Source organism: Crinia signifera, chromosome 1, assembly GCF_055691185.1.
Source record: "Crinia signifera chromosome 1, ASM5569118v1, whole genome shotgun sequence".
Classification (NCBI taxonomy): domain Eukaryota; kingdom Metazoa; phylum Chordata; class Amphibia; order Anura; family Myobatrachidae; genus Crinia; species Crinia signifera.
The window spans coordinates 100,605,495-100,631,295 of record NC_139217.1 but is presented as its reverse complement, the minus strand read 5'-3'; the positions used below and the strand labels follow the sequence as shown (position 1 = coordinate 100,631,295).

The window sequence follows — 25,801 nt, the reverse complement described above, 5'->3', positions numbered from 1 at the left end:
ACTGCACAAGTAGCCTAACTGTGTCAGCATTTGTTTACTTTGTAAATGTCATCCGCAGATCTTTGGATTTTAACATAAAAAATGCTGAAGCCAATACCTTCACACAGAATAGAATAGACACTAATTGTAAATCTACACAAGGAGATATGTATTCTATGGGTCTTTCAAAGCACAGAGGCTATGCAATCTTTCATTTTAGATCTTTGTAGCATATCAACTTGTATCTACAGTGGTGGCTGCAGAGGTGGGGCTGCAGCAAAGTTCAAAATTCAAATAGGGCAATCACACCAAACTGCCACTCCAAACATCACTGGCTGGGACTCAATGGCAGTTGGTGGAGCTCCCCTATTTGAATTTTAAACTCCACTTATGGAGCCGCCACTGATTATCTATAATAAAATGAATAATTATCCATGTAAAATCCCCCATCTGAAAGTTTAGTTTAAAACAGAGGCAATGTTCTTGGTCGCTTTTCCGCCTCTGCTCTTTCGTAGTTGACCCTGATTTGGTTCCCCTTCTGAGCGCAATCATTCTGCTTTTTCATAATCTCAGTTTCCCGGGTTGCCCCATATTGCCATTTGATTTCTAGCTAAAGGGTGGGGGCAGGATTTTCCACTACATCACAGGCAAATATATATTCCTTCTGATTTCCTCTTTGCATTGGAAATTTTAAACCCTACATTTTTTTTATTCTACAAATGAAACATTTCTATGATGTTATCAAGACTCGTCTGACATGCAAATCGTTTGTGACCTATGAAACTCTGATTTTGAGATGTGTAGGTACAAAATGACTGTAAAGTAATCTATACTAATGCTACATACAGTCCTATTTATGTTCATGATTTAATGATAGTATGTCCTAACCAGGCTTAACAAAACCAATGGATGGCTCTTTGCGCTTTGGTGTAGTTATTCCATTAACCCTGTGATTCTTCCTTCTACTCACAAGGATTCCAGGGTCAACTCATCATCAGACATGTTAATAAATCATATTGCCGCAGCAGCCACATGTCAATGAGCAGCAACCAACGGAGGAAACCTGTCGGTTCAAACAATCCTTTCTAGTTTTTGGTGAATTGAAAAAATTGAGTTTACAGTATGTCTAGAATCCTCACTAACTCATCTTGTTCTTTCTCTAAGCCATGGGACCCCTGGATATTGAATTTCCATCTTCCAAAATTATAGGATATTTTTCTCTTCACTGTTCATTACCACCAAAACGTCACACCTTAGTAACCCACTTGGATCTTTCCACCTCCGTTCCCTCATTTCCTCATCCCATTTCCTCCCTCTCTTAATACTTCCCATCCCCATTGGATTACCCCACTGTTGTCCATACCTTTCCCTGAAAACAATAAAATGGATCAATCATTTCCCTGATGATCTATTCACTTTAGCTTCTTTTAATAGGATGTTTATTTTTATTTTTTATATTAATAATATGGTTCTGCTATAGCATTCTTTAGTTTACCATGTGCCTACTTCTGGAAGCATTCTATTGTTTTACAAATAAAGGGCCCGTTTCTGGTTAACTTGGTAAGCAGCAAAAATCGCTGTTACCAAGCTCTGACAGTGCGAATGTTCACCCCAGCATGTGAATGGATTTGTACGCAAATGAAAAATCATTCGAGGGTCGCCTGACTTTTATCTGGGCCAGAGATGGCCGAACAGGGGGGCGCCTGCCTGGGGAACCACATAAAACGCTGGTTGTTCCCCTGCTCTAGACTGCTCTCAGCTGCCCTGCCTGCCCCAGTGAGTGGAATACTTGCCGAAGACATTCGCAAATTGGGTCTGCACAGGCATATATTCGCGCATACGCAGTCCCGCAACATCGGTCCCAGGCGCGATTACTAATGAGGCCCAAACTCTTAAACTATAAAAGCAACTACAGAAAGAATAGGCATAAATTTTGGAACCTTAAGTAATCAATTCTCTTTATGTCCCCTACCTCATGGACTAGTTTCCTTGTTTGTTTAAATGTATTTATGCTTTCCTCAAATGTTGTAAAGAGGGTACACATTTGTTTTTTGTCTCAACAGGTAGGTATAGCAACTGATTGGAGAACTATCTAAACATGTATAGTTCTGTCATTAGTGTGCATCTAGGTACAAATATGTCTGTCTGATATGTAGTTTATCTTTAGATGCTCAACTGTGAAATATTATGATTGTTGGAATGTTTTGTTAATTGTTAATTTGCAAACATTGAACAGTATCGATTTTAGCACATAGTAATGAATATCATCAAAATCTAACTTAATTTTAACTACTTGATTTAAAATATTGCACATATACAACAAACTGTATTTTTACATGTTACATGCACCTTAAAAGTGTAACTTGTCTGGAAAAATAAAATCTATTTACTGTACATGCATGGCATAGAGTAAGTAGACTGAGTGGTAGATGACTTCTCCTGGCAGACACCAACACAATAAAGATGAGCAAAACCCTGGCCCTTATTCTGATTGACGCGGACTTTACCGCATACTTTCGGATCGCGTCTTTTCGGCGTCTGCGCATGCGTGGCGAACGCAACGCGCATGTGCCACGCCTTGACTCCGTACCAGTTCGGCCAAATCCCGTACAAAACTGTTCCCCGCAATCAGTCGGGAAATATGGGCGTATTATGGGCGTCATGCGGAATGTCACATGGGCGTAGTTTCAAAGTGGGCAAAACGGGGCGGAAACATGGGCGGACACGGGGGAGTACACTTATGTTGGGGGGCGTACATTCGGATAGCACTCCGAATGCACGCGAACAAAAAGGGAAGAAATGTGCGGTGTCCACAAGTGTACTATTGCTTTGCGGACACCACTCGTTCATGCGGTAGGCGAACGTACGCCTAATGACTACAAGCATTAACACCTGAACCCAATAGAATCTACTCCTTTACTCATTACTCACTAATAGGACGCTTGTCAGTGCTTTAATTGAAACCATTGCTGCTTCAAGGAACCCTTACTAAACACCCACATATCCTGTACTTGTCAGACACTTTAAAACTGCTAACAATGGACATGACAGAATATTAATACTAGCAATACACATGTGTATTCGACATGTACTCATGAAACCACACATTTTGGGGTAAAGTAAAAAAATTTATTTATATACATGTCACAGTCAATGCCACTGTGATGTAAGGATATATTGGCATCTAATTGATTCCAATTCCAAATAAGCAGTTTTTTATGAGGATAGGTAATCGAATAAGTGGGTCATGTGATGTCTTGCAGAAGATACTTAATAGTGGGTTGTTTGGCGTAAATACTCCGCTTACGGGCGGTAGCACCGCTTGGCTCCCGGTCGGATGCGGTATTCCCGAGCATACTCTGTAATACTCTGTAATACCGTGCAGAATCGGAGTGTTTCTCCCGCACACGCATGGTTTGTATGTCGTCCGTAAACACGCCCTGTTCTTAAAGAGTGAGTCCGTCCGAATGCGGAGGACACGCGGGCGTTTCTACGGACGATGGCCGCATGCGGCAAAACACCGTAGCGTGCGGACCGCTCCGTAAGAATGCGGGAATATCCGCACCAACCAGAATAAGGGCCCCAGTCAGGAGGCTTCCAAGGATTGGCTGTAGCTTAAGAATACCAATCTTATTGGCTCCTACTCACAAATAAACCTCTAGCAGCCTATGAATTAACAATATAGGCAGGGGTTAAAGTGAGGGGGAACGGGTGGCACTGAGTTCCACCACTTCTAATGGTGAGGTGGAACAGTTTAATCTCCACATTGGGCCTGCACAGTAATTCTCACAGAAAAGCATTCTAGTTTGCAGGGGGATGCCAAAAGCCCTACCACTGGCCCTGTCTCTGCCTAATGTGGGGAGGGGGTGTAATTAGGTGGCATAAAAAATGAGTTCCCCCACCTCTGCATGACCACTTTAAACCCTGAATATAGGATCAATAAAGTTCATTGGTACAATAATGTATAGATTAATACACAATACACATGTATATAGAACATACAGTATCATTAATTTCATCATGACTCTGCTTGGGGCAAGTCATTTGCCAACCAAGATGTTCTTATAACTCCTGGATTACTTCAATAAAGAAGGAAAGAAGATCCCTAAAGATTAGTGTTCAACAAAGGACTTGGCATGTGATTATTTGTAAATCGTTTGTTCTCCTGAGATTAGAGGTAACCATGGCTATAAATATTCTGCTGATTACACTTGCGGATTGCCACACAGATATTTCTAAAATAATTATCCTATATACTAGGGCTCAAGCAGCTGCAAAAGATACCCCTTGAAGTACTTCCAGACGATGGTGGAGACTACTCAGAACAGGAAGCATCTCCAGAGAAACAGGTCATACCAACAAGCGTACAATCCTACTGCAAATCAGATGTACATGCAAGATTGCCATTACTGGTTAGACAATGGGGAGTACAAGTACAACTTACTCAACAACCTTTCTTAATTGCACATACACATGTGGTACACCTCTCTAGATTCAGTCTGGATGGTACAATAGGGATATGAAAAAACTCAAGTCCCTTAACATTATCATTAGATAATGAAGAGATTGTGAAGTTATGCTCCAATTCCTAGCAGGACCATCCCTGTCTACAAATGGCCCCTCTCTCCTAGTGTTTATCATACTTGCCCTGCTGCTGAATAGGCATTTGCTTTATAGTAAAGGACGGGGTCCACACTATATTGGCATTATTCCATGAGAGGGCAGAGTCTTATGCAGGGATGAACCTGGCCCACTCCCCCTACAGTGGGGTTTGGTATAATAGATCTACCGATTTTAGATAGACAGCTATTAGCTCGCCCAAATATAGTCAACATGCAATTGGTCAACAGGATCAAAAGATTGACATGGAAAGTTATACAGTAGAAAATGTCAACAGGTACAAAACATCAACATGCTCAAAAGGTGGACATGGATACGGTCAACACCAATAAGGTCGGCCACAAGCTCTAAAAAAATTGGTGTAATTGTGTGCATTTCATCACCTGTGACCACTATATCAGTGTAAATGTGAACCATCGCAGATTCGCTTTGCGCCATGCTACAGACATGGTGCCTTGTTCTGCTTCAGGCTACTGTTCCCAATGGTAATCCATGTGGATGGTAAATGAAGCAAAAATAACAAAAGAAAACTTAAAACTTGTGTTGACCATTTGTGTGTTGACCTGTGTCATGTCAACCTTATGAAGGTTTAGACCTTTTTGTATGGGTGGAGGAGTATGCGCTGCCTTGCTAATTTTGAATGTTTGGACAATTGTAGTGAAATAAGAGAAGAAAAAATGTTGTATTTACTTAAATCTAATTTATTTTGAAATAAAGTTGATCACTTTAAAATGCAATGTTTCTTAATGTTCACTTTAAAGTGGAGTTCTGGGGTTAGGTACATAGGACTTGTTGGGGTGGGCTCTGAATGAGCACCTGGGTGGTATACGCAGTGTTTTGATGCACACCTATATGGGGTCCCCAACTGGTGGGAATATTCCGAATGCAAGTGTCCCCAGTGGAGATTCCCAATGTGGGGTTCAGAGTGTCTGTGCTAGACCTCTTTACAGAGAGACTTTACACAGACACTCTGAACCCCACATTGGGAATCTCCACTGGTGACACGCGTTCGGAATATTCCCACAAGTTGGGGACCCCATATAGGTGTGCATCAAAACACTGCGTATACCACCCAGGTGCTCATTCAGAGCCCACCCCAACAAGCCCTATGTACCTAACCCCCAGAACTCCACTTTAAAGTGAACATTAAGAAACATTGCATTTTAAAGTGATCAACTTTATTTCAAAATAAATTAGATTTAAGTAAATACAACATTTTTTCTTCTCTGTATTTCACTACAATTGTCCAAACATTCAAAATTAGCAAGGCAGCGCATACTCCTCCACCCATATTGTTATTTCAAAAACCACCCATACTCCTCCACCCATATTGTTATTTGGAAAACCCTTGAGTATTAGCAGCGCTTGCGAACATTAGATCCTACACTAACAAGGTGAGCGCAGTGTAACTACCTTTATTCTACCTTAGACCTTTTTGTACCTGTCAATCTTAGACATCATTGATCTTTTACTTTGACCTTTTACCTATTGACCTTTATAACATGTCGATCTTTTGACCATGCCAAACTATTGCATGTTTACACTAAGGGGGTAGATCTATTGACTAAAACTCCTACATTGATCAGCTGCATCTCCCTAATGGGAACTCTAACAGAGGGGAAACAGTAAGAGTTTTCAAGTAACCTGTATATGATTGGAAAGTATATGATGCTATAAGGTATGTATCTACAGATGTCCACATACGCTTTTCCAAATTTCACCAAATAGCCCAGTTGATCGATGCTGTACTGTACATGTGGAGATCTCATTCTACACAATCACTCAATGATGCCAATAGCCCAGAGCCAAATTAAGGTCTAAATGGGCCTGGAGCTGAAAATTATCAATGGCCTATTATGCACAATAATAGGGGTTGTGGCCAGCACCTTATAATGTGGGGTGGCGTGACCAGTGTTCTGTTTGGGTGGTCTGCTCATGGGTGTGTCTGTATTTGTGTAAATACTTCCAACTAATTATATATGCCTGGAAAAGGCAGGGGGCTGGCATAAGAAAAATGCAGGGAGATATATTGGCGGGTGCCCTCCAAAGGTGCACCCGCAGGATGGTGATGTCCTAAGATACTTGCAGGGTAAGGCGGCATTCCAGTCATAAAAAAAATACTGAAAGCCGAAACTTGGTAGACAACATTTCAGCACCTTTTATGTGGCTACCTAAATTTACCACACTATATACCACTTATACAAATCATGCAACACAATAGTAACCCCCTTATACTGTACTTACCTCTTACACATTGTGCCACATGGAATGAGCCAAAATTCACACTGACTGAGCCAAAATTCACACTATGGCACACAGATTGAGTCAAAATTCACGTTATGCCACACAGATTAAGGCAAAATACACATTTTGCCACATGGATTGAGCCAAAATACACATTATTATACCAAACAGATTGAGCAATAATGCACAATATGCTTCATAAATAGGGGCATTGCGCGCTGAAGGCGCGCATTAAAAATTTACACCATAATGCCCATTACATGTTAAGCCAAGCACCATATTCTCCATTATGTATTATGCCAAACATCATAATGCCTATGAAAAATGATGCTACTTAAGTGTTGCTAACCAACATGTTCATTGCCAGGGGTTCCATGCTTATTGCCAGGGGTTCCATGCTCATTGCCATGTGGGATTACATGCTCATTGCCAAGGGGGAATACATGCTTGCGGGAACTGGGGGATAGCCGCCGCCAGGCAGAAATGACAGCCATTGACAGTTGGGCACTGCATGTCCCGGCTATTTGAAATAATACCCCTTTCACACCAGAAAATGCAGGGATTTACCCGGGAATATGGCCCCAAGATCATGCAGGGACATTCCCGGACTGGACCATTTTACACCAGCCTAGTCCCTGCATTTTTTTGTGTGAGGGGGAGAGAAAACAACCCCCGCCCCCCTTTAAACAACCAGCTACATCTTCGGAACCAACTGACCCATTTACATGTAGGCTTCAAATGATTTTGGTCCCGTGAAACTGGGCCATTTGGTTCCAGAGAAATCTGTCAAACAACATGAACAGCCATGAAATTACATTTCAGAAATGAAAAAAAATTGGTTTACCCGCAATATCTCTAGAACCAATGAACCCATATGGACCAGGTATCAGATTGAAGGCCCAGCAATTTGGGTTCGACTGAGATCAACCTCAAGCTTCTGTGATGCTGTAGGAGGAACTGGCAGCCGTTGGAACCGGGTGGAGGTCGGAATTAGCGGGTCCCATGTTATCCTATGGGGAAAACGTTCCAGGTTTGCCTGTCGGTATCTCCGGTTCCCGGGGGGCTACCGACACGGGTCTGGGCTCGTTGGAAAGCTCTGGTCCTCAGCTACAGAATGGGCCTATTTGGAGAATGGGCCTGGAGCTGTAGCTCCATCAGCCCCATTGTTAATCCGGCCCTGCAATAGCCTCACTGACAGGCATTTGAGTGTGTGACAGGAAATGGGGGCATGTCAGCCCTCAGGGTTGCTGACGCCAGTGGCTGGGTCCTCCACAGCAGCTTCACTGGCTTCAACAATGTGAATTCTAAACCTAACTGTTTCTCAGATGACCAATGTTCACGCAAATGATCCACTGCTGCATCTTTAAACAAGATGCCTCTTGCGTCATTATGATATTATCAAACAGCCGATGCACCGCATGATTAGCGTACAACTCTGTATAAGCTCCTAATATACAAAACTGAGGGAAAAGTAAACTATATAGGGAAAATACAGGTCTAAAATGAGTGGCCATATATATATATATATATATATATATATATATATATATATATATATACATATATATAAAGATATACATACACACATAAAATCTGTGACTTTATACCAATTCCTTTGTCATAACAATACTAATTGTAAGTCGCCAGTATACTAATTGTAATATTTGGGTAAAAGTGCATAGTATGGGAATAGCAACAGGCGTTTTGTACCATAGGGCGCAACATGACCTATTCCAGGAGGGACAGTATGGTACTTCTATGCACAGTTTAAAATTCAAATAGGGGGTTACACCAACTGTCGTCGTTCCGTCGGTGATCCACATCTGCAATTGCCACGGGCAAGGAAGTCCAGGATCAGATCTTTTTGTCCAACCTGGAATGGGTCATGTTGGGAGGTGTGCAAAAAGGATATGTGTATGAGAACACACCTGACAACAGGCCTAACAGACATAGGCCATATACTGTAGAGCAGTATTAAAGCATACTTTTTATGTTCTAGTTTTCATTGGCCTACCTGCATGCACTGACTAACACATAAACTGGAGACACAGCCTTCATGCTGTTGCTAAACTACGAAGTCCTGCTGTGCGACATTCATGGCAGATATATCTCCTTCGCTCCTCTACATGGATAGAAAAACAATCAGTGGCAGCTGTAATATTAGCTACCATTGCTCAGAAAAGAGCTTTTCCATTAAATGTCAATTACTGGAAAATGTATATTTGGGGAAACTAGAATTTGAACTTAGGGATCAATACAAAATGAGTACATGAACAAGAGGTCCCTTTAGAATAATATTTGATACTGATGATGTATTATTGCTATGGTAAGCTGTTGTGTACTATATTTATGCTGTGTTTCTATCTTACCCTGTATGGCCCTGTGGGCATGGTTCCTTATAGATAAAAATTATTATTTATTTTAATAGTAGTATTATTATAATTTATAGTAAAGTGCACACCTTGTGCAGGCGTCTTGACTACTGGGGCTTCAAAGTTCTAATGTGCTTCCACTTCTGAAACAGTTCCTCACTCAGGAGTCTGGGGTTTAGAGTAGTCCAACAGAACACTTATGTGTTAATTCATCAAGAAATATTTGTAGTTATCCCCAGGCAAAAAAAGACAACATTTTCAGGGGAACAGAAAGCTCCACTAACTGCTGCAATCCCTTCATTCCTGCTTCTATGGGGGATGCAATGCTGCCAGATATACCAAATTTGGAGATTTCGCTTCTGTATCTGAAGGTGGTGGTACTGTAGCTTACTATCACCTTGGGCTATACATCATCAATTGTTTGGTTTTTAACAAAATACAGGTGTAAGATCAAACTAATATATGTATCAAACATTTGGGTACTTGTATACTATCACGGCTCCCATGATGGGCATCGTACAGGGAAAAATCGCATCGCATGCGATCGCATGCGATCGCATGCGATGCGATGCCATTTTTCACAAAAATCATGGACATGTGTTCAAATCATGTAAAATGCACCCCAAATGTAATTTTTCACACTGTATCACCCCCACTATCAACGCCAACCCGAAGCGTGGTGAGCGGTACGCGTCCTACGACCTTTTCATACCCCCACTATCCACGTCGGCGTGGAGTTGAGAATAGAAAGTGTGGCGAGCCCGAAGCGTGGCGAGCGCAGCGGATACCTGTGAAGCCCGCGAGGGGACACGGATACCTGTGAAGGTATCTGCGTTCGCTCGCCACGCTTCGGGCTCGGTGGCTCGCTGCGCTCGCCACACTTTCTATTCTCAACTCCACGCCGACGTGGATAGTGGGGGTATGAAAAGGTCGTAGGACGCGTACCACTGCACTCGCCATGCTTCAGGTTGGCGTTGATAGTGGGGGTGATACAGTGTGAAAAATGCCATTTGGGGTGCATTTTACATGATTTGAACACATGTCCATGATTTTTGTGAAAAATGGCATCGCATCGCATGCCATTACATATGGCATGCGATGGGAGCCGTGATAGTATACAAGTACCAAAATTTGTAATGTAACATTATTATTATTATTATTATTATTTATTTATATAGTGGCACAAGGGATCTACAGCACCCAATAAAAAAGTACATAAACAAAACCAGAAAACAGTGACTGTTCAAGACAATATTGGAAAAGTACATCTCATACATATTTGTCCAGTATGCCGTCGAACACTGTTAAACCGATTTGGTCAAAACCAATGTGAGGTGGCTTGAATTGGGTCCAGATAAGGTTTATGGCCACTTAGACCCCCAATCACGACCTCATGGGGGTCCTGGGGGCCCAAAAAGGGGTCCACCTTCTACACAAAGTGGGCCAGGGAAGCCAAAAATGGCAAAGTTGCCTAACATGGAGGGGCAGAGGACATTGGGTTGAAGAACAAAATGCGATGAGATCCGGGCGCCGACCACAGAGAACTAGGCACACCATGGGCATGGGTCCAGTATGCATTCGGACACTGTTGGACCAATTTGGACTAAACCAACGTGAGGTGACTTGATTGAGCCCAGATTCAGTTCATGGCCACTAAGACCCCCAATACTGACCCGTGCAGGGCCTTGGGGCCCAAAAAGGGGGACGGACACTACACAAAGTGGGTCGGCAAAGCAAGGGTTTAAGAAAAAATATGGTCAGATCCGGGAGCCGACCACAGAGAGGCGTATGATGGGCACACCATGAGCATGGGGGCATGTTCAGGATCTGCCGCTGGACAAAATTGTATTAGAGCCTCAGATGACACTAGGCAGCCACCTCCTGGGTCCGTTGAAAGAGCTGTCAAGCTTAAAACAAGAGAAGTATAATGTTCAAGTAATGCTAATTGCACAACCAAACCCAGGCAATGTCGGGGACCTCTGCTGGTGGTATATAAACATAACTACATCTGCAAAAGACACTCAAATAAGTATTAGGGTGCTGCCTTGAAGGGAGTATAGAGTAGAACATAGTTTAAATAAGAATAGGGAAATCCCATGAGGGAAAAGGGCCCTGCTCGTGAGAGATTACATTGTAAAGAATGTACCATGTATATATGTACATACTTTGCCATGAAATAATGGGTCAAATGTAATAGGATGAGAGAATCGGAAAGTGAGAGATTTGGTAAGCAATCTCCAGTTTTTAAAAGCGGCAATCATTTACACTGCAAAAATCAAACTGGTTTTGCAGTGTAAATGATTGCCACGTCAACAAAACTGGAGATTTCTTACCAAATCTCTCACTTTCTGAATTGCTCATCCTATTACATTTCACCCAATGAGTCTGTAAATGCCAATGGAGAGGTAATAAAACTTTGAACCACTCACAGTACAAAGACATAAAGGGCGGGTTGCATCAAATGGTAAAAACTTTCTCTAATCTCCAAAAATGCTGTTTTTTGCAAGTTTGGCCGCATTTCTCATATGCTCCAAGCTTGGACCTGGTAATAAATGCCATCCGTGGATGTTGGTGTTGCCTAATAAAAGCCTATGGAGCTTCTTTCCACAATGTGCACTAAAAGGGATCCAATTGTATCCCTCCCAGTGTCTCCATTGGCATGCATGTCATCCTATGCATGTGCAGGATGCAGTGTTACTAAACACTGCTATGCTTGCAATGAGTGATGGGATGCTTGTTGCATACTGTACCATACTGGGAGTTTTATAAAGAAACTGGAACACACACATATGTATATTTAGTGCACTTCCCTGTGTTTGTGAACAAGGTTGAATTGGGCTAATGTCTAGTCTTGTGATGGACATAACCAGGGGCAAGCCAAAACTGCTGTGGCAACTGTATATCTACCAACGTTCTTGGTTGAAGAACCAACATCACATAAAGTTATGGCCACAAAATAGCAGTGTCATGCAGGAACTTCTAATTATACCTACTGTAGCAAATTGTATACATATGGTCATGATGAAGATGGTCCTATCATCTAGCCTGGGAATTGTCACTTATACCCCTTTCACACAGAAATTGAAATTCCCAGGTGAAGCAGTTCCACCCGGGAATTTCATGAAATACACAGGTCCTTTTTCTGTGTGAAAGGGTCAACCCGGATCTTAAACTCCGGGTCTCCGACCCTGCAAATCACCAGGGTCGGAGACCCGGAGTTTAAGATCTGGGTTGACCCCTTCAAACAGGTGAAAATTAAGCAAATTACTGGAAATTTTAGACCCAGAGATTTGCTCTCCTGTGTGAAGGGGGTCTGACAGCACGCGGCCGAATATCCCAGCGCTTCAAATGCCGGGTAATTGGTGGGATATTCAACTGCAGCTGTCTGAAAGGTGTTAGAAATTGAGGTCACATTATAGTCTCTTGTTTGATAAATAGATGCCTCACAGATCCTCAACTGGCAGCTTCATTAAATGGTACCCATGAAATGCCAGTGTCAATGTCTACAGTGAAGAGCAGACTCATTGATGCTGGCCTTCTAGGCAGAGTGGCAAAGAAAAAGCCATATCTGAGACTGGGCAATAAAAGGAAAATATTAATATGGACAAAAGAACACAGACATTGGACAGAGGAAGATTGGAAAAAAGTGTGATGGTCTGCATAGAAGGCCACCTCTTCACTGTAGCCGTTGACACTGGCATTTGGGGGTATTATTATTATGTGTATGTTTGGGTGTAAGTGTATGTTTGAGTGAATCATATTGTGTCTGCATATTGAAGAATGTGTATGTATATACTTACTATATATGCTTTCAATTTCAGCAGGCGAAGTATCCTACAACCTCATACTTGTTACTTAAGAACAATAAGATGGCTGTTGAAATGCAGTTGAACATTCTCAAATGTGCAGCAATATTTTGGAAAAAAAAACAATTACGTATATTTCCTATTCTCATCTCTACAACTTAGTTACTCCCCAATGAGTGAGTCCAGCACCCACACACAGTTTCGGAAGCCATTTTGTAGGCTGAACCAAAATTCAGCCAATCAAATTCACAGGAAGGAATGACATAACCGAGACATGAAAATGTGCACAATGAGAGCCTATCACAAACTTCCATGGCACCTTAGAAGCACAGCTACCACGGGATGTCAGTGTTGTAGAAATCACTGGATCACTAATTCTCCATTCTGTAGATTTTTGGCAATGGAGGACGTATAACGTTTTAAAGGCAAAGCCAAATCTTAATGATTCAACAAACATACAAAAAATTAATAGTAATAATACCCTTCACTATTACATGAATAATACACACCAAGCACCAACACAAAGCAGAATAGGAATATATATATATATATATATATATATATATATATATATATATATATATATATATACACACATCAAATGGTACATTGCACTTGATCCCCCCCCCCACACACACACACACACACACACACACAATATATACCCTCAATAAGTAGATATTTTATACATATACTGTATATATATATATATATATATATATATATATATATATATGTATATATATATATATAAATGTTTATATATATATATATATATATATTTGCTTGTGTGTGTATGTATGTATATATATATATATATATATATATATATATATCATACACACACAAACCTACACTAATAACACACATACATACTGTACTTACATACGTGTGTGTGTGTGTGTGTGTGTGTGTGTGTGTGTGTGAGATATTGTTAATGTGCCATGTTGTAAATTTTGCAGCACCCTACATGTGTCTGAATTATTTACTGATCAAAAAGAATCCTCCCACTGGATTCTGTTTATTGCAATGCATTACTCATGAATTAATCACTTTTTTGATCGTTTTCGAATTTTTTTTTTATAATAATTAGTACACCTGCTTACAGCAGGTTAGCCTTAGCAAGATTCCCTTTAATGTTGTGCACAAAAGACAGAAAAACATGTCAGCATAAAAAAAGCAGGATTCATTTAGCGTAAGTAGGTCAGGTCTAATGAGAGAGTGCAACAGCCGAGATGAGAGATGAAGCAATAAAATAACACTGACCAGTTTGCATAATTCCCCAACACGCCGAATCAGCCAGAAAATACAATGATTTAATAACATCTGCAAAATTCAGATTATGAAACAGTTTTGCCAATTCTGCAAAATGAGTCCAACCCCCGACGCTGTCTGTAGCATCAGTGACATTGCACAGCAACAGTATTTGTAAACAAAGATAAAATGATATATAAAAAACAAAGCCTCGCAACAATGTATCAGGCGCTACTGCGTGTTCGCCCGGATTCATGAGCAGGGCTGTGTGTATAAAATATATGCCATGCTCATTACTAGCACAGTACCGTGGCAACACAAGGTAATACTCTCGCCCACTAAGCTCTATGTAAATCTTCATCTCAATTCTTGCGCTTCATTGACTCATAGGATTAATGGCCACATTGACTTCTTTGTGAGACCAGCCACCTATACATATTGCACAGTTCACTCTCAGGTCCTAATTTTTCCCAGCAAGGCAAGCGTGAAAAGCTCAAATAAATGAAGATTAGCGATTGCTGCTGAGACGGTAACAGGTTCACTGACAGTGTGCCCATTGCATAGCTATAGATGTACATGAGATTCTATATGAATACATGCATCTTCCGTATACTGCAGCAAAAAAAAAAAAGGGGGGGGGGGGGGATTTATTAAATCCTGTTGCTAAATAGGATAAGCATTAATGGCATAAACACATTACCTTTCTGTGTCTGTCCTTCTTCCATGTTTTCCTCCATGTCCACCTCTCTGGCTGGAAAGTGTACTAGCACCAACTAGTAAGGAGCCCTAGTGTGTGATGTAGGTGCGGTGCACACTGTGTGACTGCTGTGGTTGTGTATATGTGTGCTGCACTCTCCCTCCTCACTGCCTGACTTTTGCTTGGAGACAGCCTGTCAAGTGGAATTTCATTCAAATTACTCTTCCGTGAAGATGATCAATTCCTCTCCTCAAAGCTTCCCATTGTACACCAGTACAAGCAGGTATTGGGGCTGCCTGGTGATGGAGTTAGGAGGGGAATGTGTCTGGGAGGCAGCATAGGAAGCTCCCTTCTCCTGTATCAGGGCTAGAATTGCATGCACAGCCTAGAATACTAAGGGTTGCATTGAGGTCTGAGACTGAAATTGGGAACAAGCTGCAGTGAGAACAGATGAAGGGGCGTATCTGTACAGAAACAGACCACCAACTGCAAATACCCCCTACTTGCTGGCATAGTGGGAAAGCCCGAATGTCTGTGGTCTCTGTCTCTCTGTGCTGCAGTAGAAGCTGTACTCCCAATTAGACCCCATTACAGTGGCATGCTTTTCTGATTATTCTATTGTATATGTGTGTTTTATAGATTGTTATTCCATGCACAGTGAATGGAACGTGACAGTACCCTGATAGATTTTCAGTCTGGCTGTGATGTCACCCAGAGATGTTGTTTAACACATATACACTATTACTGTATGTGTTTATATACAGTGGCAGTTCTTGCAGGGGTTGGGATGCAGTGGGAATAGAAGTCTGGGCTGCTTTGTCTCCAATAGACCTCTGGTAAAGACATACAGAAGAAGGAGAAGTACCATTTTCAGGGAGAATTTGGCAGCCTGATTTGAAATGCAAATCACAATCCGCAGACTGAGGGGAACTGCAGTCTGTGTCTGACTGACAAGCTTTTCATTTCCCCATCTCAAGCAATCTAGAACATTTCTCAGGTGGCACTACAATTCCGAACAACACTTCAATGTGTCTGCTTGTTTACAGCATACAGAAAGCATCCGTGAGGTACAGTGTTTCCCAGCAATGTGCATGGAAAGGCAGGAAAACAGAATAAAGACTTCATTCAGAGACAAAAAGAAAAGAAAAGAACAATTTAATCGCACAAAAAAATAAAATATAGTGTGGTTGTCGATATGTCGGAAACATAATAATTGAATTGTGTGTAAGACTGCAACACATTGTACTTCTGATATATTTTTTATGTTTAATTATAACATGTAATTGAATATCATTATATATATATATATATATATATATATATATATCCTTGTTCTTTTTTTTTATAATGTATGAATATTTTGGTGTTTCAATAAAACACATATATATATATATATATATATATTATATACACATACATACATACACACACATATATATATATATATATATATATATATATATATATATATATATATATATATATATATATATATATATACTTTGGAGCAGGTTGGCACACACTTACATACAATCCAAATGCCTGGGGTCGCCTTTCAGTGGTCCCACGAAGAGGTCACATAGACAGACAGCAAAGTAGAAATGGCACTCACCAGGGCTTTTCTTTATATAATCCAGATAGGATATTTATTCCATCACATTAGTAGACACATACAGATCAGGTCGACGTTTCGGCCACAAAACGTGGCCTTACTCATGACCACATCACACAGACAGACTAACAGGTCCCTATCCACAAGACCACCTCTTATTCCCACTTGGGCACCACCCATCAATCACCCGCCCAATCAGGGCTTAGAAACAAATGTGTACTGCAAACCTATAATCACTAAATATTATATGTGTAGCCAGTGTGACATCGCTGCCGCGATGTAGCTTACCAGCTCGCCGCCATCCACGAGGCCCGGGCGTCTCTTCCGGGTTCCTCACTTCCTGGATGCGGTCCACAGGGCGGAAACGCGTCATCCTGCGTTCCACCCGCCGGCGCTGTCATGTGTACAGACCTGGCTTGCTCAGCAAGCTCCGGTCACATGACTCCGGACAACCACACTTCCTGGAGCACATCTATGCGCTCCACCTGCCATATAGGAGGTGTGTCTATGCGTTCCAACTGTTTATAGTATTATCATAACCAATTGCCTACAGATTAACTGATCGATCAGGTAACTCTATGGTGGTCTCCCATCAGGAACCAGAGGTGCTCCTGTCTACATTAAAAAACACAAAACATAAATATATAAACCCACAACAAAATTTGTATATACAGTGTTACCATCGATAGCCAACCGATAGTGTAACCATCGGGGCCACACTGTAAAACGTGCTTAAATCACATATGAAAAATATAGCCATTAGACCTCCAGCTTTTGTAACTCCTCATATCAGAGGACCCTAAGGAGAATTAAACCCTGTACAAAATATACAAGAGAAAAATATGAAAAAAATGCAAAAATGTGAAAAAATGAAAAATATATTTGATTAACTCTCACAAAAGAACTTATGAAGGTAAGAACCTAAGGATATTGAATTTGTACGTCCAGCAGCCATCAATGGCACAGTCCACCTATAATTTGTTCATTTCAAAGGAATATGTTAAGGTGGTTATACTCATTTAACCCCTTTGGAGCCACACAGTCCAACATGTGGATCCAGCGGGACTCCTTCTTTAGGAGCAACAGATCCCTGTTGCCACCTCTTCGCAATGGGGGGACCCAATCAATAATCATATATTTGAGCATAGAGAGTTGATGCCCTCTATCCATAAAGTGTGCAGCCACCGGTTTATCCGTTGTCCCCCTCTCAAAGGCCAATCGGATGTCCGAGCGGTGCTGGTTCATCCTCTCGCGGAAGGTCCTTTTCGTCTTCCCTACATAAATGAGACTGCAGGGACATTGTAGAATATAGACGACGAAATCCAATTGGCAGTGAAGTCTGTACTGTAGCTGGATTCTCCTACCCGTCTGGGGGTGAGGAAAAGAGCCACCAGTCATTAGTGACCTACAGGTCGTGCACCCCGTGCATCGGTAACAACCATTCTTTCGCACCAACCAGTTCTTGCTTCTCTCACTCTCCTTGATGTCATCGGAGTTCGCACTGGTACGGTACAGTAGGTCCTTGAGGTTCGAGCCTCTCCGTATACCAAACAACGGGGGTCCATTTTTAGCTCTGCTCAGGTCTGGGTCTGTTTTAACAATGTCCCATTTATTCCTTATGGATCGTTGCACCGTCTGTAGTCTAGTGTCACATTTAATGCTGAACAGCAGTCTGTCAGATGTAGCTTTTGATTCTCTTACAACTTCTTTATTAAATAAGGCTCTTGCCCTGGTGAGGCACTTGTCAATTGACAATTTTGTGTAGCCGCGCTCCAGAAATCTCTGCTTGACCTCTTCAATCTGTACATTCGCCAGGTCCTCCTCCGAGTTGTTTCTAAAAACACGCATAAACTGCGATACGGGTAGCCCATTCTTCAGGGCCTCCGGGTGATGGCTTGTAGCAGATAAGAGCGTATTTCTGTCTGTAGGTTTACGGTAAAGCGTATGTGCCAACCTGTTGTCCTTCTTAAAGATAAGGACATCCAGGAAACTCATCTCTTGCGGGTCAATATATATACTTTGGAGCAGGTTGGCACACACTTACATACAATCCAAATGCCTGGGGTCGCCTTTCAGTGGTCCCACGAAGAGGTCACATAGACAGACAGCAAAGTAGAAATGGCACTCACCAGGGCTTTTCTTTATATAATCCAGATAGGATATTTATTCCATCACATTAGTAGACACATACAGATCAGGTCGACGTTTCGGCCACAAAACGTGGCCTTACTCATGACCACATCACACAGACAGACTAACAGGTCCCTATCCACAAGACCACCTCTTATTCCCACTTGGGCACCACCCATCAATCACCCGCCCAATCAGGGCTTAGAAACAAATGTGTACTGCAAACCTATAATCACTAAATATTATATGTGTAGCCAGTGTGACATCGCTGCCGCGATGTAGCTTACCAGCTCGCCGCCATCCACGAGGCCCGGGCGTCTCTTCCGGGTTCCTCACTTCCTGGATGCGGTCCACAGGGCGGAAACGCGTCATCCTGCGTTCCACCCGCCGGCGCTGTCATGTGTACAGACCTGGCTTGCTCAGCAAGCTCCGGTCACATGACTCCGGACAACCACACTTCCTGGAGCACATCTATGCGCTCCACCTGCCATATAGGAGGTGTGTCTATGCGTTCCAACTGTTTATAGTATTATCATAACCAATTGCCTACAGATTAACTGATCGATCAGGTAACTCTATGGTGGTCTCCCATCAGGAACCAGAGGTGCTCCTGTCTACATTAAAAAACACAAAACATAAATATATAAACCCACAACAAAATTTGTATATACAGTGTTACCATCGATAGCCAACCGATAGTGCAACCATCGGGGCCACACTGTAAAACGTGCTTAAATCACATATGAAAAATATAGCCATTAGACCTCCAGCTTTTGTAACTCCTCATATCAGAGGACCCTAAGGAGAATTAAACCCTGTACAAAATATACAAGAGAAAAATATGAAAAAAATGCAAAAATGTGAAAAAATGAAAAATATATTTGATTAACTCTCACAAAAGAACTTATGAAGGTAAGAACCTAAGGATATTGAATTTGTACGTCCAGCAGCCATCAATGGCACAGTCCACCTATAATTTGTTCATTTCAAAGGAATATGTTAAGGTGGTTATACTCATTTAACCCCTTTGGAGCCACACAGTCCAACATGTGGATCCAGCGGGACTCCTTCTTTAGGAGCAACAGATCCCTGTTGCCACCTCTTCGCAATGGGGGGACCCAATCAATAATCATATATTTGAGCATAGAGAGTTGATGCCCTCTATCCATAAAGTGTGCAGCCACCGGTTTATCCGTTGTCCCCCTCTCAAAGGCCAATCGGATGTCCGAGCGGTGCTGGTTCATCCTCTCGCGGAAGGTCCTTTTCGTCTTCCCTACATAAATGAGACTGCAGGGACATTGTAGAATATAGACGACGAAATCCAATTGGCAGTGAAGTCTGTACTGTAGCTGGATTCTCCTACCCGTCTGGGGGTGAGGAAAAGAGCCACCAGTCATTAGTGACCTACAGGTCGTGCACCCCGTGCATCGGTAACAACCATTCTTTCGCACCAACCAGTTCTTGCTTCTCTCACTCTCCTTGATGTCATCGGAGTTCGCACTGGTACGGTACAGTAGGTCCTTGAGGTTCGAGCCTCTCCGTATACCAAACAACGGGGGTCCATTTTTAGCTCTGCTCAGGTCTGGGTCTGTTTTAACAATGTCCCATTTATTCCTTATGGATCGTTGCACCGTCTGTAGTCTAGTGTCACATTTAATGCTGAACAGCAGTCTGTCAGATGTAGCTTTTGATTCTCTTACAACTTCTTTATTAAATAAGGCTCTTGCCCTGGTGAGGCACTTGTCAATTGACAATTTTGTGTAGCCGCGCTCCAGAAATCTCTGCTTGACCTCTTCAATCTGTACATTCGCCAGGTCCTCCTCCGAGTTGTTTCTAAAAACACGCATAAACTGCGATACGGGTAGCCCATTCTTCAGGGCCTCCGGGTGATGGCTTGTAGCAGATAAGAGCGTATTTCTGTCCGTAGGTTTACGGTAAAGCGTATGTGCCAACCTGTTGTCCTTCTTAAAGATAAGGACATCCAGGAAACTCATCTCTTGCGGGTCAATTGCTGAGTTTCCTGGATGTCCTTATCTTTAAGAAGGACAACAGGTTGGCACATACGCTTTACCGTAAACCTACGGACAGAAATACGCTCTTATCTGCTACAAGCCATCACCCGGAGGCCCTGAAGAATGGGCTACCCGTATCGCAGTTTATGCGTGTTTTTAGAAACAACTCGGAGGAGGACCTGGCGAATGTACAGATTGAAGAGGTCAAGCAGAGATTTCTGGAGCGCGGCTACACAAAATTGTCAATTGACAAGTGCCTCACCAGGGCAAGAGCCTTATTTAATAAAGAAGTTGTAAGAGAATCAAAAGCTACATCTGACAGACTGCTGTTCAGCATTAAATGTGACACTAGACTACAGACGGTGCAACGATCCATAAGGAATAAATGGGACATTGTTAAAACAGACCCAGACCTGAGCAGAGCTAAAAATGGACCCCCGTTGTTTGGTATACGGAGAGGCTCGAACCTCAAGGACCTACTGTACCGTACCAGTGCGAACTCCGATGACATCAAGGAGAGTGAGAGAAGCAAGAACTGGTTGGTGCGAAAGAATGGTTGTTACCGATGCACGGGGTGCACGACCTGTAGGTCACTAATGACTGGTGGCTCTTTTCCTCACCCCCAGACGGGTAGGAGAATCCAGCTACAGTACAGACTTCACTGCCAATTGGATTTCGTCGTCTATATTCTACAATGTCCCTGCAGTCTCATTTATGTAGGGAAGACGAAAAGGACCTTCCGCGAGAGGATGAACCAGCACCGCTCGGACATCCGATTGGCCTTTGAGAGGGGGACAACGGATAAACCGGTGGCTGCACACTTTATGGATAGAGGGCATCAACTCTCTATGCTCAAATATATGATTATTGATTGGGTCCCCCCATTGCGAAGAGGTGGCAACAGGGATCTGTTGCTCCTAAAGAAGGAGTCCCGCTGGATCCACATGTTGGACTGTGTGGCTCCAAAGGGGTTAAATGAGTATAACCACCTTAACATATTCCTTTGAAATGAACAAATTATAGGTGGACTGTGCCATTGATGGCTGCTGGACGTACAAATTCAATATCCTTAGGTTCTTACCTTCATAAGTTCTTTTGTGAGAGTTAATCAAATATATTTTTCATTTTTTCACATTTTTGCATTTTTTTCATATTTTTCTCTTGTATATTTTGTACAGGGTTTAATTCTCCTTAGGGTCCTCTGATATGAGGAGTTACAAAAGCTGGAGGTCTAATGGCTATATTTTTCATATGTGATTTAAGCACGTTTTACAGTGTGGCCCCGATGGTTGCACTATCGGTTGGCTATCGATGGTAACACTGTATATACAAATTTTGTTGTGGGTTTATATATTTATGTTTTGTGTTTTTTAATGTAGACAGGAGCACCTCTGGTTCCTGATGGGAGACCACCATAGAGTTACCTGATCGATCAGTTAATCTGTAGGCAATTGGTTATGATAATACTATAAACAGTTGGAACGCATAGACACACCTCCTATATGGCAGGTGGAGCGCATAGATGTGCTCCAGGAAGTGTGGTTGTCCGGAGTCATGTGACCGGAGCTTGCTGAGCAAGCCAGGTCTGTACACATGACAGCGCCGGCGGGTGGAACGCAGGATGACGCGTTTCCGCCCTGTGGACCGCATCCAGGAAGTGAGGAACCCGGAAGAGACGCCCGGGCCTCGTGGATGGCGGCGAGCTGGTAAGCTACATCGCGGCAGCGATGTCACACTGGCTACACATATAATATTTAGTGATTATAGGTTTGCAGTACACATTTGTTTCTAAGCCCTGATTGGGCGGGTGATTGATGGGTGGTGCCCAAGTGGGAATAAGAGGTGGTCTTGTGGATAGGGACCTGTTAGTCTGTCTGTGTGATGTGGTCATGAGTAAGGCCACGTTTTGTGGCCGAAACGTCGACCTGATCTGTATGTGTCTACTAATGTGATGGAATAAATATCCTATCTGGATTATATAAAGAAAAGCCCTGGTGAGTGCCATTTCTACTTTGCTGTCTATATATATATATATATATATATATATACATACACTACATAGTGTGGTTAAAGCCACAACGGACATCCCATGATCACACTAGAGTAATAAGGCTGCTACAAATAGCATGGTTGTAAAAAGCAGGGTTTTTGTCTTTTATCCCTTTAAAATTTAGGCCATGACAGGGTTCTGTAAAGAGACCATTAGAGGTGTACATATTATTTTACCAGTCAACTGCTCTTTAAGAGAATATTACACCATTTGGTTTTATTTATTGCTGCCATCCAGATTATTTCATAAAAAAAAAAAAAGGATGTTTCTTTTATACATTAAAAAAAATCAACATGGCTGCCCGGTGTGTGAAATGTTTGTTTCACAACTTATTTATTTATTTCATTTCTGGAACTAATTTGACAGTGACATTTCTATATCTAATCATTGGTGTATTTAGAACCTGCATTTAAAATAAAGTGACTGGTTAAAATTGCCTTCTACTTATAACGCTTTACCTTTCCCAGGTCCTCTCATTTTATTAGTTATACTTTAATTCATAGTGACTTGTGTATTCTGTGGTAAGAAATAAAGGTGCATTTAGGAGAGAGCATTCTATGTAGCACTCTGTACACTCCCATGGGCCCTGTAGCCTGCACAGCTGGGGAATTGTAACTTGCAGGAAGTCCAATGGAAGCAAGCACTTTATTATATCTTAATTTACCTTCAGTTTGATTTGTCGAACTGCATTATATTTATGCTTGCTCCTAGTCTGGCTTCCATTACATGATACAACTTGGGCTGAACTTGAAGATAACATTCCACGCTCTTTCCAAGGTAAATGGGGTTGCGGTGGAGTAATACTATAGTAGAGCAAAGAAATAACACTAGAGGTCCGCTTTCATACATGACATGTGCTACTACTGTATCTCATTAACAAACTGGGATTATGCTGCAACCGCTTCAAGGTATGTGTCATGCTTTATCTGACCCAAGTGGTTATGGGTAATTTGACTCTGGACATGTCCTTTTCAAAACAGAAAATGGCTCCTGAGTCATCAAGGGTTCAATCTGCCCAGCAGCAATGTGTCCATGGAAATATATTTAAATGTCAAAAACTATAAAGTAGGGGGTGAAGAAATCTAGCAGAACACATGTGGCTTTGCTAAATAGACCTAGTCATTTTCTGTTCCATTTATAAAAAGGGATGGAGGCAGCATACTCTAGCTGTGTTCAGTCCAGTTCAATCTGTTCTGCAACTGTTTATGAGCTATAGCCTAACTGGTTCCCTTAGCTCTACAGTCTAAAAACTGGAAGTTATAACATTTGTGGCACTGAATTGGCTTGGAAGATGGAGATGCCAGTGGTACCTGTAGATGTATACTGTATGTGGATGGTGGAAGTCGCACCATTGCCATTGTCCTTGTTATAAAGCAGGGGTGGAGAACCTCAGGCCTGCCCACCCGCCCGGCGGCTTTGCCGGGAGTCAAGTACAGCGGAATTCTTGCGAGAGGTCGGTAGTTCTCGCATGGTTCCTCTTAATCAGCAGCAGCCGGAGACTGACAGTCTTATTCAGCAGCAGCCGCCGGAGCGTGGGACGGCTGCAGCAGGACAATTTGTAAGAGAATTTTTTACATATGGCCCCCGAAGGATTTTTTCCCCATACAAATGGCCCTTGGCACAAAAAAAGTTTCCCCACCCCTGTTATAAAGGACGTGTTTTATATACAAGAGCCAGCAGGTCTTGCAGCTAGTAAACTCAAAGTTCTCAAGGAAGTTACACACATACCAATTTACAGTATGTCACCTAATTCTATCAAATCCCACACAATCATATACTGTAACTAATTTTCAGCCTGTAGAATACCTTCCAACCATCCCGATTTTAGCAGGGCAGTGTCTCTCTCCAACCGCTGTCCCACCCACGGGATGCATTTTCTCTTGTGCAGTTGGGAAACAATGTTTGTGTTATGCATTTTCTTGATTTAGTGTCAAGAAAATGCCAAGAGGAGCAGGAGAGGGCTCACCGCCAGTGTAATATGAAATGGGGGTGAGACATGTGGTCATGCCCCAGGGGGCATATCCTGGTAAGGAATAAGGCCATGCCCCCTTTTAGCAGACCTACAGTCTACTAAGAATGCTGGGATTTATACTGTTGTCACATTCAAATACAGTCACATGTCATACCAGCCAGCTCCTTCACTGCAGAGGAGAGGTTCCCGAGACTCCCAGCACCCGTCCCCCCTCCGCTCAGCATCTGGAGCCAGCAGGTAAGCCCCCCAATTACATACACCGCCGCCACCCCCCCCCACAAACACATTACATACACCGCCGCCACCCCCCCAGCCCCTCCACCCCTGCATTACATATTACATACACCGCCGGCACCCCACCCCCTACCCCACCCTCCGGGCTGCTACACGATTTTTCCCGGGCTGGATTCAAGTGCCAATCCGCCCATGCATGTGCCAGCATTTCGGAGTACAGTATTGTATTTTTGAGGACTGTGTATAGTACAGTATATACAGATAAATGTTTATTGACAATTTGTACCAGATAAATCCAATACACATTAGAGGATATAGTAAAATATATCACCCAGAAAGGGCTTTCTGAGCGATACATTTTACTATATTTTCTAGTGTGCACACTTTGGGCCTTATTCTAGTTCACTCTTTCTGACAAATTCCTTCTTAGATGGACAAAACCATGTGCACTGCAGGTGGGGCATATGTTACTTGTGCAGATTTGTGAATTAGATTTGGGTGGGGTTTTACTACAAAGTGAGATCTATATTGCAGTGTAAAAATAAAGCAGCCAGTATTTACCCTGCACAGAAACTAAATAACTCACCCAAATCGAACTCACTAATGACCCCTATAGTTAAACATGCAGGTTAATTTGGTTATATAGCCAACTGCCCACCTGCTCAGCAGGTCCCAGTGATGTCACTGAACGATATAATTTACCAATATCATTTAGTGTGTTCACTCCATATCGGCCACTCACGACCATGGCCGATATTACTAACTATATCAGCGGCAGACAGGGTCGCCTAGTGTCTATGAGGCGTTAATGATTTATAT

The 25,801-nt window shown here is 42.4% G+C and overlaps 1 protein-coding gene across 1 annotated transcript in view; it reads right to left on the bottom strand.

Moving 5' to 3' along the window:
- Window positions 1–15,429, bottom strand: part of GPM6A (glycoprotein M6A) — a 163,215-nt gene extending 147,786 nt beyond the window's left edge. The window contains exon 1 of the mRNA XM_083170819.1: window positions 14,976–15,429. Within this exon, the coding sequence (XP_083026945.1) occupies window positions 14,976–15,012 (37 nt within the window). The 5' untranslated portion in view covers window positions 15,013–15,429. The remainder of the gene's footprint in view (window positions 1–14,975) is intronic.
- Between the last annotated feature and the right edge of the window lie 10,372 nt (window positions 15,430–25,801).